The sequence below is a fragment of the Siphateles boraxobius genome, unplaced genomic scaffold, assembly GCF_051911475.1.
Source record: "Siphateles boraxobius isolate OS27281-9 unplaced genomic scaffold, OSU_SipBor_1 41, whole genome shotgun sequence".
Taxonomy (NCBI): Eukaryota; Metazoa; Chordata; class Actinopteri; order Cypriniformes; family Leuciscidae; genus Siphateles; species Siphateles boraxobius.
Window position 1 is genome coordinate 36245402 of NW_027509042.1, and position 14946 is coordinate 36260347.

At 42.6% G+C, this 14946-nt stretch overlaps 1 protein-coding gene across 3 annotated transcripts in view; it reads right to left on the bottom strand.

Moving 5' to 3' along the window:
• Positions 1-13593, bottom strand: part of asic4b (acid-sensing (proton-gated) ion channel family member 4b) — a 58681-nt gene extending 45088 nt beyond the window's left edge. For all 3 annotated transcript variants that reach the window (XM_077199279.1, XM_077199280.1, XM_077199281.1), the window contains exon 1: positions 12256-13593. In XM_077199279.1, the coding sequence (XP_077055394.1) occupies positions 12256-12843 (588 nt within the window). In that variant the 5' untranslated portion in view covers positions 12844-13593. The remainder of the gene's footprint in view (positions 1-12255) is intronic.
• Positions 13594-14946: the final 1353 nt, after the last annotated feature.

Consider the following 14946-nt stretch of genomic DNA (forward strand, 5'->3'; position numbering starts at 1 on the left):
GATACCTTCATCTGATTGATTTTTAAAGGCGGCATAAATGTATCCTTCACACTACATTCGCCATGTTGTCATCATCATGTGACATACCAGCGCCAGTTCCGTTGCCTCACTTCCATTCAAGTCCTCTCCCGTGGCCTCATGGGATAGTAAAGTTTCCATCGTATGCACACTTTAGAATCTCGCTGGAACTAGTAGGTCAACTTAGTACATTTTGTCTACTTTTTTATGAGTAGCTGCAGTGAATTCAGACATACTACTTTTGTTGCATACTCTTTTTCGCCTACTATATAGTAGGGAAGTATGCGATTTTGGATGTAGCCAATGTGTGCTCTAAAAAAGTGCTGTTGACGACTGACGAGGGCTAGATGAGTTCCAGGTGTGTGTGGTTATGTGCCAGGGAGGATGATGGGAAATGCAGTCTGTGACATTAATAAGTGTTATAATGTAATGTATTCCTGTGATGCAAAGCTGAATTTTTAACATTTCACCAGCCTTCAGTGTCACATGATCCTTCAGAAATCATTCTAATATGCTGATTTGGGGCTCAAGAAATATTTACTATTATTTTCAATGTTGAAAACAGTTTTGCTGCTTAACACTTTTTTTGTGGAAACTAATAAAATTTTCTTGTTGATTCTTTGATGAATAAAAAGTTCAAAAGAACAGCATTTATTTGAAATAAAATAATTTGTAACATTAGGCCTATACATGTCTTTGCTGATACTTTTGAATAAAAAGTATTAATTTCTTGCAAACTTTTGAATGGTAATTAAAAAGACAGAAGAGACTCCAACTAACCTAATATGCCTGTTGGTTCAACCGAGGAGAAAAAGAAAAAAGAAAAAAAACTGAGTACATCCTTATCTCCATAAAAATGCTTCATGAATATCAGTAATAAATCTTTAGTTATTATATTAGCATTATTTACTAGTTCTAATAATCATCATGTACATACGAGTACAAAAAAAATAATAAACTGAAGCAAACCTGCCATCACTTATCACTAATTAATTATTCTTAGTCAAAACTATAGTGGTTCTTTCAAACTCATCACACTAAACAAATATGGTTAAACCACGGATAATATAATTAAAACGTTTATTTATTTATTTGAAGGACAGTCTTTAAGTTAATCTATAATTGCCCTTTTCATGAAATTATAGGATGTTATTTTTGCATGCTAATAAATCAAGTTAATATTTAAGCAAATTACATTTACTGCTTTGTTCTTGGTGGTTACGTATATTGTCTGATGTTTGTGATGTTGACAGCTTTGGTGCACAACCAGATAAGCATGTTTGTGTGATATTTGTCTAATAAGTCTGATACATCTTGCTGTCATTACATCTATTTTCGAGTGTTTGGTTTAAATGCTTGCCCATGCTTCATCAAACAAGCAATCAGAATTGAGGAGCAGAAAATTTGTTCAGGCAGTTAGTTTGCGCATTCAGACTGTTTACTCAGAGAATGTCAATAAACCACTTTAGATGACACACAAAAACAATCCATTGATGAGTCTTGAAAAAAAAAAACGTGTTCATTTTCATCAATATTCCATAAAAAATTTCAATGTACCAGAAAAAGCCTTGAACATTGCATTACAGAATAAAATCTCTGGACACCTCACATAATGGAACATGATTAGATGTTAATGAGATGCCATTTGAAAGTGATTGTGTTAATAGAAATGAAGTGATTTCCTTTTATCTCAAGCAGTCTTTGATGGAGATGTGATTAGTGTTTTAAATCATCTAAAGGCAGTGGTAGGGTTCATCAGATCTCTCTCTCACACACGTGCTTAGTATCTATCTATCCATCTCTTTCTCTCTCATACTCTTGATGCCCCGCAATTTGCATGTTGCTGAGTAATGGGAAACGCTGCATTCATACTAAAGCAACTTCAAACACGCAATTGATTTTAGTGCAAGCCCAGAATGTAATCTCTAAATCCTGTTGCTATACCGAGTTGGCCTTTGAAGTTATCACGAACGAAGTAAATCTAGCTGAAATCATCATAATACCTATAAGTCCGAGATGGAAAGGATAGGATTGAGGATTCACTGCTGCCCTGTTACTCTTACTGAAACCAAGACTCACACAGCGACTAAAAAAGCCAAACAGACACATTATGTGAATTTAGCCCTAGAGCTAAGTACTCTGTGTTTTTTGCCATGATATATTTCCACAAATATCATGAGATGAAATGACTGCTGTGTGATCTCAATTATATTATTAAAGTCATACGGCATGCATTTTGCAAAACTGACCTGTGTTTAACCTCTTGAAAATGTGTGCTTTATTGCTCTTTATTGCTCCATCTCTCTAGATCAGTTTATATTTATCATCTCTATCTCAAATTTAAATCACTTTTTATGAAGAACACATTGCATGCAGAACTACACGGTTAGTGCCGAAACAACGCGAAATTCAAAGGTGTGCAAAGACATTCTCACTTCAGTACACAAGTTACAAATGCAACAATGGTTTCAAGTTTTGTAATATAAAAACTAGTTGCAAAACTAGTTTAATGAACTGTGTTTACACTTGTGATGGTCTTTGCAAATTGTGTGAAATGGATGTGAAACAAAAACACTTTTTATTTCAGTTGTGTCATCCCTGTTGAAAAACCCAGCAAAAACCAGCATGAATTCCACGTTGGTCCAGGTTGGTTATTTAGTGCTGGTATAGTGCTGATCTAGCTGGTGGACAAGCATAGTCATGCTGTTCTCAAGCAAAACTAAATTAATAATTTAAATTTAAATTTAACCTAAAATTTTCACGTTTTTTTTCTCCAGGCCAACGAAAATAGTTCCAAACAAAGAAAAGTAGAACCGTTGTGTTGCAACACATTCAACGTTTTTAACAAATCGTTTGAGTGAGTGATTCAGTGACTCATTCATCTTGACACTTGTTTTGCTCCTGAATGACTTTTAAACAGATTATTTGAATGAATGATTTTAGGCATAAATCATAGGTTATTTCTCAATCGGAAGGCTGCACTGAGGCTTCGTCCTTCCTAGACCGGTCCTTCTTAGGCTTCTAGGCTAGAAACCTAATGAGACAATCTCTCTAATGAGACAATCTAGGGACTCCAAATGCAATGCCATAAATGTTTCCGCCCCTGTGGTCACAGCATGAAAATACTATTAAAAATGAGTTTGGAAAAATACTTGATATTAAAAATCTTTAAATTATCTGACTTTCTATTAATGCAATGCAGTCAATGAGTTTAGTGCTGAGTCTGAGTCATTTTTTTTTCATCTTTTTCATGAATTGGAAAGTGTGGAAAGGATTGTGGGTGAATGCAGGACACAAAGGATACACTTGATGCATCCTTTCAAATTTGCCAAATGAATCACCTGTTTTTTTCTTAACGAATCAGTATTTTAAATGAATTGGTTGAATGTATAACTCACTCTTGCCGCCACCTACTGGCGTAATCACATAATCTGATTACTTGTGATACAAACAGTAAAACGTCAGTGCTGTTGGAGCAATCAGGTTCGAGGACCAGAATTAATAGTTTTATACCTGGTGAGCTGTAAAGACAATCGGTCTTTTTTCTTTCAGTTTCTTGTGCATTTATTTGGCTCACATTTTTCACTAGATTGCTATGTTGCTGTTAACGCTATGTTAATTAAAGATCTTAAAATATTTCATCTGATCATCTTAAAATTGTCCCTTTTTGGTGTTATAATTAGCCTGGGTAGAAATTTTAATGAATGTATGATGGTGACACTTTAGTATGACTAATAACAACAGAAAATAATGCAATGATGTCATTGTCAATAATCCAAAATCATGTAATAAAATTGCATTTCACTTAATGAAATCAGTTGTTTGATACACATATTTACGGCGTACTACACCATGGCTGTGTAGCATTTTATTTGGTTTACAATGCATATTTAAATCTCATTGAATTTAAATTTAAATCTTTAAATGCCCCTTATTTTCATATAAAGAAGCAGAGTGTTTGGTGACCTTACTATGTGAAACTCAAAAGTATTCAAAATCAGAACATTTTGATAAACCTCCTCTGCCAAACAAAAAAAAAATAAAAAAGAGAGCAGAGAATTAAAGTCAGAGATATACGCAGTCCAACACAGTTCACTTTTGTGACTTTAATCGGAAGAAATGATTCACATTCCCTGGACTTAGACTAGAAGCCCTCAATTACTCCATGTAAAACCTGTTTTTGAGATGACAAATAAAACAAATGAATTTAAGTCTAATCTGTTTCTTGAGTGAGAAAATTAAGAAAAAAAACATTATCTCAGTTTGATGTCTCATGTTTGAACTAACTGAACTGTAAAAGCTCAGTGAAAGCCAAAGAGTTTGTTAACATCACCCACTGCGTACACATTAGTCATCCGCAGTCTGAGTCTACAGCTGACATATCTGCTGCTGGGAGATTTTGTTGTGTTCTTTTTTTCTTTTTTCTTTTTTTTGTTGTTTATTTATCAGGGACAATGTACAAAATACATTAATCTTACGAAAAGATGTTTTGTACCAGAGTTAGCAAATGCTAGTTTCCATCTGTAGTCCCCCTTCTTTTTTCTCAAAACTACATTAGAGATAAAGTAATATATTTAAGGAGAAACACAGAAAATGTGTGATGTGAAGTAACTTTTTGTGGTATATCACATCTTTAAGTTATTTGTTTTTATGTGTACATTTTTGTGCATGCATGCATTGAGATTTTTCTTGAATGTGTGAGAATCTAAATGTATGGTGAGCAGAAGCGTTTCAGTGTCGGGTGTGTGTGAGTGATTAGCCAAATCCAGTGAGTGGCAGGAAGGACCCATCCATTGCCATCTCAGTGGCAAGGAGGTCTGATGAATGTTTCATGTGAGTTTCACTAATCTATGCCTCTCTATTGTGGAAAATCAAGCATGCAAAATCATTACCGAGCTAAAGGATGGAGGGGAAAGTGAGAACTGATCCATTGACCTCCACTGAGCTTGTTTATTCCTGTTCCTCCAAGGTCGCTGTGTGGTCATTATTTACAGAAATGATTACTGCTGACTTTCTTGTATGCCAAAAATAGTAATTACATTTATCTCTGACAACCGGGATGTTGCAGCCTTCGCACCTGAACCACTGGCTTCTTAAAAATTTCAACCAGTCTGATTTGAATGGAAATAGAATGGAAATGCAAATTAGCACTGTTTTCTGAGTGAAACTGTATAAGCAAAATGGTTTGCATATAATGCATTTTGACTATTGGATGAATACTATACCATTATAAAGCATCTAATTATTGTTGAGTGTATGAAAATGAGATTTGTATCTGTATGTGGAAATTATGTAATAAGTTTTCATCTCTCAACAACCATGTACAGAGCTACATGAAAACACAATGGTGACATAGTATTTGAGGAGCATCAGTAGCTACATTTACATGGACACATTTTGTTCATGTAAACACTATGTTCAGATTCATCAGTCTGAATTATTTCTAAATAAAGAGATCAGATTGATGTGCAAATTGCACACACTGCAAATATACAGAGTTTCACACTGTTTCAAGATGTGAACACTAGCCATCCTCCCAGTGCTTTTTTTAAGGCCTAATGGCCTGGTTTCACAGACAGGATTTAGATTAAACCAGGAGTAGGCCTTAGTTCAATTAGGACATTTAAGTAGCTTTTATAAACATGCCTTAGAAAAAAACATTACTGGTGTGCATCTTGAGACAAAATAATAGCACTGACATAAGAAATGCCAGTGCTAGTTGCTTTCAGTTAAGACAGCTCAAACATGCATTTTAGTCTGGGACTAGCTTAAACCTCGCCTGTGAAACTGGGGACATATTTATCTGTTCAGGTCCTAATTAGGAGAGGACAAGCTCGTGACAATTTGTGACATGCTGCTTATATTTATCAAGCAGCAAAAATGCCCCTTCCCGCACCCAAAACAAGTTATCTGTCGATGAGAGTCCAAGGCAAGTACTTCACAGACCATGAGTGAAAGGAGAATTTTAGAATGACACGACCATCATTTACGACACTATTGCTGCGTCTGAAATCAAATACTTCCCTACTACATAGTATCCGAAAACCAGTACCCAGATGACCTATACTACTTCCGCCGAGATTCTGAAGTGTGACACTTTACAATCCCACGAGGCCAAACACACTCTTGTATTGGTTGGTGAGGGTGTCAATACACAGCGTGTGGCCCTTAAGCTTATGTAGCAGTCTATTCTTGGTACTGAAACAAAATAATGATTTTTAAGACTCTTTAATAGCTTCATCCTATGAGATGGACAACTAGACAGGCACAGTTTTTGTGTTAGAGCCATAAAAGGGACATTATGATCTCCGGAGACAGGAGAACAGGAGAATAGCAGTGAAGCGACACAATTGACACCGTAGGTCACATAACAGTGACAACATGGCGGAAAAGCTGAGGCCGAGATGGGTCTTGTGCATGTTGCCCACTTGGGTCCCACCTAGTGGCAGGTGCAATCCTGCATGAAATCCATCTGGGCAATTAACATGCGGCCATTATGGAGTCCGCGGACAATCCTATATGGGGCCCATTTTTAAGCCAATTTCATACCTATATACAAATGTTGGCTGGGATAAAGTAGGCTACATCTGAATTATACACAAATTCATACTATATGTAGAACATTCATTTTTAATGGTCACAAAGTAAGTTTCAAACCAAATGTAGTACTTACTATAAAGTACACAATTTTCTGATAATTCCGTACGTTCAACAACAATAGCTCGTTCCATTTCATATTTCATTTCGCCATTTCTACACGCTCAGAAATTTCCAGTTTCAGTTTTCAATCCATGCATTTGCATGTCCTATCGAATGTATTATAAAAGGTTTAACCACCACCCTCCCCAATCCGAATAAAATTTCAATCAGATTAGACCAATTCATTCTGATTGACATGGTTTCATTTGACTATTTTATTCTGAATGGGCTACTAGTCAGATTACAATCTGATTATTAGGGTCCATGTAAACATACAATAAAAATACCATAATTGTCACGATACCACACACAGGAAACAGGGGTAGATCCAATAGCAGTTTATTCGGGTAATCCAAAATCATAAAACCAGTCCAGGCAGGGGTCAAAACCAAAAGGCAATCCATAAACAAGAATCAAAACAATAAAAGGCAAGAACACAGACCTCCAAAGTGGTGTGACGAATAACAACGACTCCGTGACAAACACTAAAACAGACAGGGTATATATACACTCAAACTAACAAGGTGATGGGAAACAGCTGAGTGCAATGAACTGATGAGTGACAGACAGAATGCTGGGAAATGAAGTCAAACGTGAAAGACACCGTGAGAACGAGGACCTCTAGTGGCAACCCAGGGAACACAAACCAGACACTGTGACATAACCCCCCCTCTACGGAGCGGCTACCAGACGCTCCAAGACCCACAAAAAACAAACAAAACAAGAGACCAGGAGGGAGGTGGAACGGTGGAGGATCAGGGGGAGGGATGGGGGGCCAGGTCCATGGAAGGGAACAGAAACAGGGGGTGATGGTTTAGCCGGCGGCCAGGGCGAAGCAGACGGTCCATCGGGCGGCCAGGGCGAAGCAGACAGTCCATCGGGCGGCCAGGTCGAAGCAGACAGTCCATCGGGCGGCCAGGTCGAAGCAGACAGTCCATCGGGTGGCCAGGGCGAAGCAGACAGTCCATCGGGCGGCCAGGGCGAAGCAGACAGTTCATCGGGCGGCCAGGGCGAAGCTGACAGTCCATCGGGCGAAGCAGACAGTCCATCGGGCGGCCAGGGCGAAGCAGACAGTTCATCGGGCGGCCAGGGCGAAGCTGACAGTCCATCGGGCGGCCAGGGCGAAGCTGACAGTCCATCGGGCGGCCAGGGCGAAGCAGACGACCCCTCGGGCGACCAGGGCGGTGAAGACCCCTCGGGCGACCAGGGCGGTGAAGACCCCTCGGGCGGCCAGGGCGGTGAAGACCCCTCGGGCGGCCAGGGCGGTGAAGACCCCTCGGGCGGCCAGGGCGGTGAAGACCCCTCGGGCGGCCAGGGCGGTGAAGACCCCTCGGGCGGCCAGGGCGGTGAAGACCCCTCGGGCGGCCAGGGCGGTGAAGACCCCTCGGGCGGCCAGGGCGGTGAAGACCCCTCGGGCGGCCAGGGCGGTGAAGACCCCTCGGGCGGCCAGGGCGGTGAAGACCCCTCGGGCGGCCAGGGCGGTGAAGACCCCTCGGGCGGCCAGGGCGGTGAAGACCCCTCGGGCGGCCAGGGCGGTGAAGACCCCTCGGGCGGCCAGGGCGGTGAAGACCCCTCGGGCGGCCAGGGCGGTGAAGACCCCTCGGGCGGCTCCGGCTCAGGAGCAGACACTGGCTCCGGCTCAGGAACAGACACTGGCTCCGGCTCAGGAACAGACACTGGCTCCGGCTCAGGAGCAGACACTGGCTCCGGCTCAGGAGCAGACACTGGCTCCGGCTCAGGAGCAGACACTGGCTCCGGCTCAGGAGCAGACACTGGCTCCGGCTCAGGAGCAGACACTGGCTCCGGCTCAGGAACAGACACTGGCTCCGGCTCAGGAACAGACACTGGCTCCGGCTCAGGAACAGACACTGGCTCCGGCTCAGGAACAGACACTGGCTCCGGCTCAGGAACAGACACTGGCTCCGGCTCAGGAACAGACACTGGCTCCGGCTCAGGAACAGACACTGGCTCCGGCTCAGGAACAGACACTGGCTCCGGCTCAGGAACAGACACTGGCTCCGGCTCAGGAACAGACACTGGCTCCGGCTCAGGAACAGACACTGGCTCCGGCTCAGGAACACACACTGGCTCCGGCTCAGGAACACACACTGGCTCCGGCTCAGGAACAGACACCAAAACTGTAACAGCCACAAGAACAGACACAAACACAGAAACAAACACTGGTTCAGGAACAGGCGCTGGCTCTGGCTCAGGTACAGCAGACACAGGCTCCGGCTCTGGAACAGGCATTGGCTCTGGCTCCGGCTCAGGTACAGCAGACACAGGCTCCGGCTCTGGAACAGGCACTGGCTCTGGCTCTGGAACAGCAGACACTGGCTCCGGCTCTGGAACAGCAGACACTGGCTCAGGCTCAGGAACAGCAGACACTTGACTCGGGACCACTGGACTCGGGACCACCGGCACTGGGACCACCGGAACTGAGACCACCGGACTCGGGACCACCGGGTTGTTGGGGAGATACGAGGCCCTTCTCCTCCTCCTCCGTCCTTGATGGCGAGCTGCAGCCTCAGTACTAGACGGGACCAGGGGCGAGGACTTTGGACTGGACAGGACCAGTGGTGAGGAGGACCTTGGGCTGGACGAAACCAGTGGCGAGGGCTTTAAGATGGACGGGACCAGCGGCGAAGATCTTGTGCTGGGCGGAACCAGCGGCGAGGATCTTGAGTTGGACGGGACCAGTGGTGAGGACCTTGTGGTAGATGAGCCCCACGATGATGACTTTGTGCGGGGTGGAACCAGCGGTGAGAATCTTGTACTGGACCAGTCCGGCGGCTCCGGATCAGAAGAATGGAAAGGCGGAGGATGGTGTCGTGGAATTTGTCGACCACCTCCTCCCCTGCAACCTCCCCGAGTTCCGGAGAACTTTGCCAGACGAGTCCCCAGAAACGACTCACCATCTCTGATGGACGAGTTCGCTGAAGCCTTAGCCGCCGCTGCTTCCTCAGTCTGCTGGGCCCATAAGCCAAAACATTGAAAAATGTTTAGTCGAGGCGCTTCCTCCCCGACCTGCGAACCTCCTCTCTGTGGTCCCCTTCCTTCCCCATACACAGGAGAAGGGTTATGGAATCCCGAACTGCTGGATCTATTCATCGTGACGGAGTCGTTCTGTCACGATACCACACACAGGAAACAGGGGTAGATCCAATAGCAGTTTATTCGGGTAATCCAAAATCATAAAACCAGTCCAGGCAGGGGTCAAAACCAAAAGGCAATCCATAAACAAGAATCAAAACAATAAAAGGCAAGAACACAGACCTCCAAAGTGGTGTGACGAATAACAACGACTCCGTGACAAACACTAAAACAGACAGGGTATATATACACTCAAACTAACAAGGTGATGGGAAACAGCTGAGTGCAATGAACTGATGAGTGACAGACAGAATGCTGGGAAATGAAGTCAAACGTGAAAGACACCGTGAGAACGAGGACCTCTAGTGGCAACCCAGGGAACACAAACCAGACACTGTGACAATAATAACATACAATAAACAGTACATATACTGTAGATTTCTGGTTGTTCAGTTGGAATGTTTCAGATTAAGATGCATTTTAAAATTAATGTCATAGAATCAAGAAAAGGATAAAGACTGATCCTGTTTAAACTCATTGTTATTTGCTTTTCATTGATTCTATTGATATAATGGTTGTGGTTTAGCTGTGCCAGATGGATTGCAGGAGGATTGATTAAACACACTCTTTTATTGATTGGTGAGGGAGTCAAAAGACAGCTTGTGGCCCTTAAGCCTATTTTTGGTACTGAAACAAAATAATGATTTTTAAGGTTCTCTAATCGCTTCAGATGGACAGCTAGACAGGCTTAATTGTTGTGTTAGAGCCATAAAAGGGCCATTATGATCCCTGGAGGAAGGAGAACAGATAGATCAACTTGTATCTTGTGTGTGGCTTGTAGAGAGAGGTCCATCTCAAATGAACAAACATTTATCTAAAAAAGGTTTTACCGGAGGGGTTATATTTTAACCGTGACCCAGATGAGAGTGAGGTTTAGTGGGTTAAGTGTAACGGAGGACAGCTAGAAAGAGCCGGTTCGAATCCCCCTCGGAGCGGTGTGAGTACAATCGGAGGGGTTATAGTGCAGTGTCTAAAGTGGACCATCAAAATAAAGTGTAACCAACAAAGTACTATTCTTCTACACTAAGTGGGAAGTACTGTAGTAGGAACTGATGACCATTGCATTATTTTATCTACATGAACAAATCAAGCCAAAGAAATGCATATGGACAGTAACTGTCTCACATTCTGCCTTTCACATCAGTATGGGATAGGAAGCCACAAATCTTTTTTTCCATTGTCCTTGTGGCAATATTAATATACTACATATATAATAATTTTCTTATAATAATATACTAATAATACTACAAATATTAAAAATAAAACATAAACATAATAAAAATGAACCATCTAAAATTAAAATACACTTTTAGATTAGAAGATTTTAGAAGATTTAGAGTTTCGCTAAATGTGCACTTTTTTTGAAAAACTGTCGATTTGTGGGATGTTAGGATATTGACAATAGCTCTCCTAACTGCAAATGTGAATATATTTTTATAAGGGCAGGTAACAATGTCAGTCACTGACAAACAGACTGTCTGTCAGCAATGAGCACAAAAATGCAGCCATTTGAATGCACACAACCATATATACATTAAACATACTGGCAAACAAATTTGTGAACAGGATAATGCAGTAAATCACCTGCCTAAGCCTTCACTGCAGTATTCCATAAAATCAGATAGTAAATAATTGTATTTCAAAACTATGCACAAGAAACCAAGACTAAAAAGGGGAAGGAGTTAACAGAGAAAAGGAGTAAATTAGCTATAAGAGGAGGGCTCGAACTCAGAGAGAGCTGATATACTTGACAGAAGTCTCATGGTCTATATCACGGAAAATCTCTCTTATCTGATCTGTGTAGAATGATAAAAGGAGCCCTAAGAGGAAATTACTGACTGAAATTACAGCAATAACAGCAAAACTGAAAAGAATCACACCATCTTGACAAACAAAAATATGTCAATGTAAGAAAGGGAACTTTCTTTTGAGAGTTGAGCGAGGATGACTGGGCTAATGCAGGAATCATGTCGCTTGTCCCTCTCCTGAATTTTTCATCCCTTCTCTGGCCAAAATAAGACTCAGCATCAGATGGGACACACTATGATGTAACAGGAAAATAAATGGATCTAGAAAGTGGGAGAGAAATTTGGCAGATCTCAAATAGAGATGGCAAATAACTGCATTGTTCTAGAGTCGGTTTTCCCCAGCATGGAGGTTAGACACAGATGGATGGGGATTCATTTCCTCTTTCCACACAAATCATTGCAGTTAGTTGTCTCTCATACTGAAAAGACTAAAGAAGGCATTGTGAAACATTCCTCAAAGTCACCAAACAAAGAAAGCCATGCAAAGAGAAGACTTTCAAGCCAAACAAATGTCCTTATCCCATCACAATTATATCTTTTTTGTATCTGGTAGCCATACATAGCTTGCGCTACTCACCACACTGAAGTCTTCGCTTGAGCAGTTCTGCCCGCTGAAATTGCAGCTCTTCAGCATGTCTTCCAACTGGTGGCCAGTGCGCTGGAAAATGTCAAGCATGTCTGGGGGTGGGTACTGGAGCTCACTTGGCCGGTGTCCTTTACGGCTCTTGGGCGGCAGGCCGGTGAGGTTAGTCAAGTGGTAGATATCCGCATCTGTGAGGGCAGAAAAGCGGAATCGGTTGACGTTACAGAGTGTGATGGCCGGGAAGGTGAGCTCACGGTGGGTTTCTTCCCTCAGTGATGTGAGGTGGGGATGCTCCAGATAAGCTGCCGCGCTCCATGTCGCCTGGTACAGGAAGAGGCTGAGCGAGACCAACAGTGCCAGTCCCCAGAGGGTCTGTCTGAAGCCCAAGCGTCCTGACGTCCCCAATACCCGAGCCAGACCGTGTAGCGAAGAGGAGCTAGCAAAGGACGACAGGTCAGCCATGCCTCCTTTTCGCCGCCGTAGGCCTTCATCTAGCATGCCGGTTCCGCCTCCGTCTGTCGAGGCCCTCTTGGCTTCGTCACCCTCAGCAAACTTGATTTTACAAACAAATTCGATGGGCATGTGGTTGGCCAGGGCGGCTTGTGAAGCCCTTTGCAAATTACTCTGATCCCCCCTGCTGATTTTTCCCTGAGCCTTTGCTCTTTTCCGTTTCGCAGCTAATCAACCACAACGTGGCTGTTAGTACATTTTTCCCTAAATCTTCTTTCTCTACGCTTGTTATTCTCTCCCGTGCCCAACCACGTCCTATTTATAACAAAAATCACTCTTATCAGTATCACCTCTGATCTTTTTCTCAATCAGCTCTGCTTTCCTCACTTTATCTCTGTTTCTTGCTTCCAATACTGTTTCTTTATGCACTTTTCTACTCTGTCCATCTACTCTCAGTCAGTCTCTCCTACCTCTGCACTTTTCCCTCAGATTCCCATCTCTCTCTTCATCTCTTCCATCCTTTGCCTCCACTTTCTCCTTATTTTCTCGTTGGTTTGTGCTGTGGTCTGCTGCTGTTTGAGGATCAGAGTGCAGATGGTGAGAGGAGGTGCTTCGTTCGCCGTGTCAGTGCCCCAGGATGTGCCACAGCCGTAGATTCCAGAGAGAGTAGAGGCATGAGCTGGAGACTATGAGAGAATGCTGAGGGAGAGAGAGAGAGAGAGAGAGAGAGAGAGAGAGAGAGAGAGAGAGAGAGAGAGAGAGAGAGAGAGACACACACATACATGCGAGTTCCACAGCTCTCCTCAGCTGCTCGCTGGCGGCTGACGTAGCTGCTGCCTGAACTCCTCTCGCACACTCAGGGAAAGAGAGCGAGAGACCGATGGAGAGAGTGAGGGAACCAGAGAGAGAGCTGATATGAAAGACAGTGTCTATGAATGCTGCCCTCTCTATATGCCCTACAAGAAAGAGGAGGGGAAAGAGAGAAGAGGAAGGAGAGATATTTAATATTATATGAGCTGAGAAGGCAGGTGTTATTTACCCTTCAGTGGAGAAGAGCCGTCCCAACCCACACTAGCTTTTATTTCTCTCACAGCAGCAGGTTGTTTCATCCACTTACAGTGGTCACTCACTGTCTCCACCAACAACAATCTCGTTCTACCTCTCTTTGTTCTTTGTTCTTTCTATACTGCAGGTAAGTAGGGTCCAAGGATCTGAGATTGCTTTTCAGTTGGTCTGTACACTCCACAAGTTTGTTGCACAAATACATATTTTATGCAGTTAGTAAACAAGTTAACTAAAGTTCAGGAGCAAGGCCACACCTCAACCAATCAGCTTACATATTTATACTAAACTAACATACACAACACTGTTTGTCTCAGATATTTAAAACCAACTACCCTGCCCTCATAACTTATCCATTCAACCCCTCCCCCCACACGGCTTACTACTACCCGAGACGAAGTCCTCAGTCTGAGTTTCCACGGTCAAGAACCTCAACATTCACTCCCCCACATATCTCATCCAACCTGTACTTATCATAATAAACCCATTCTCATCATTGTTGTGGTGTGGTACTTGCTAGTGAAAACCTATTAATTCCATAAATTCTATGAACTTTAAGTGATTTGCACACTTTACACGTGAATATGTATGATTACTAATAATATCAAACTGAAATAGAGCATTGTAGGTCGTTACTTTTACAAATTAGATTTTTAAATCCCAGACAAAAAAAAGATCAATCTTGTTCAGTTCTGCTCTTGCTTGTGTACTAATTAATTTATACTACTTTGTGCTTTGCATTGTGTACTACAATATGTTTGCTTCTTATGACAAATTGCTTTTGATGTTCCTCATTTGTAAGTTGTCTGCTAAATGAAAAAAAAATCAATAAATGTGTCAAATAAAACAGTAAACGCCATCTGTTTTTATATACATATATATCTATATCTATATTTTTGCTTGCGTATGCACATGATTCAGTCTTCCCAAGTGGCATTCTATAGTCTATTCCACTCTCTCCATACGTGATGTAGCCGAAGTGTTGTTTGTGTTGTTGTGTTAAAGTGTAACAATGTGAGACTAATGGGGGTGTTAATGAAGACTGAGAACACTGTAACGAGTGTAGGGCAACTCCTGAAGATCAATCTCCCTCCCTGCCGGAAAAGAGAATGACAGAGAATTGATTAAATAGATGCGAGAACAAGTGATTAAGGAGTAGTGTGACCACACACA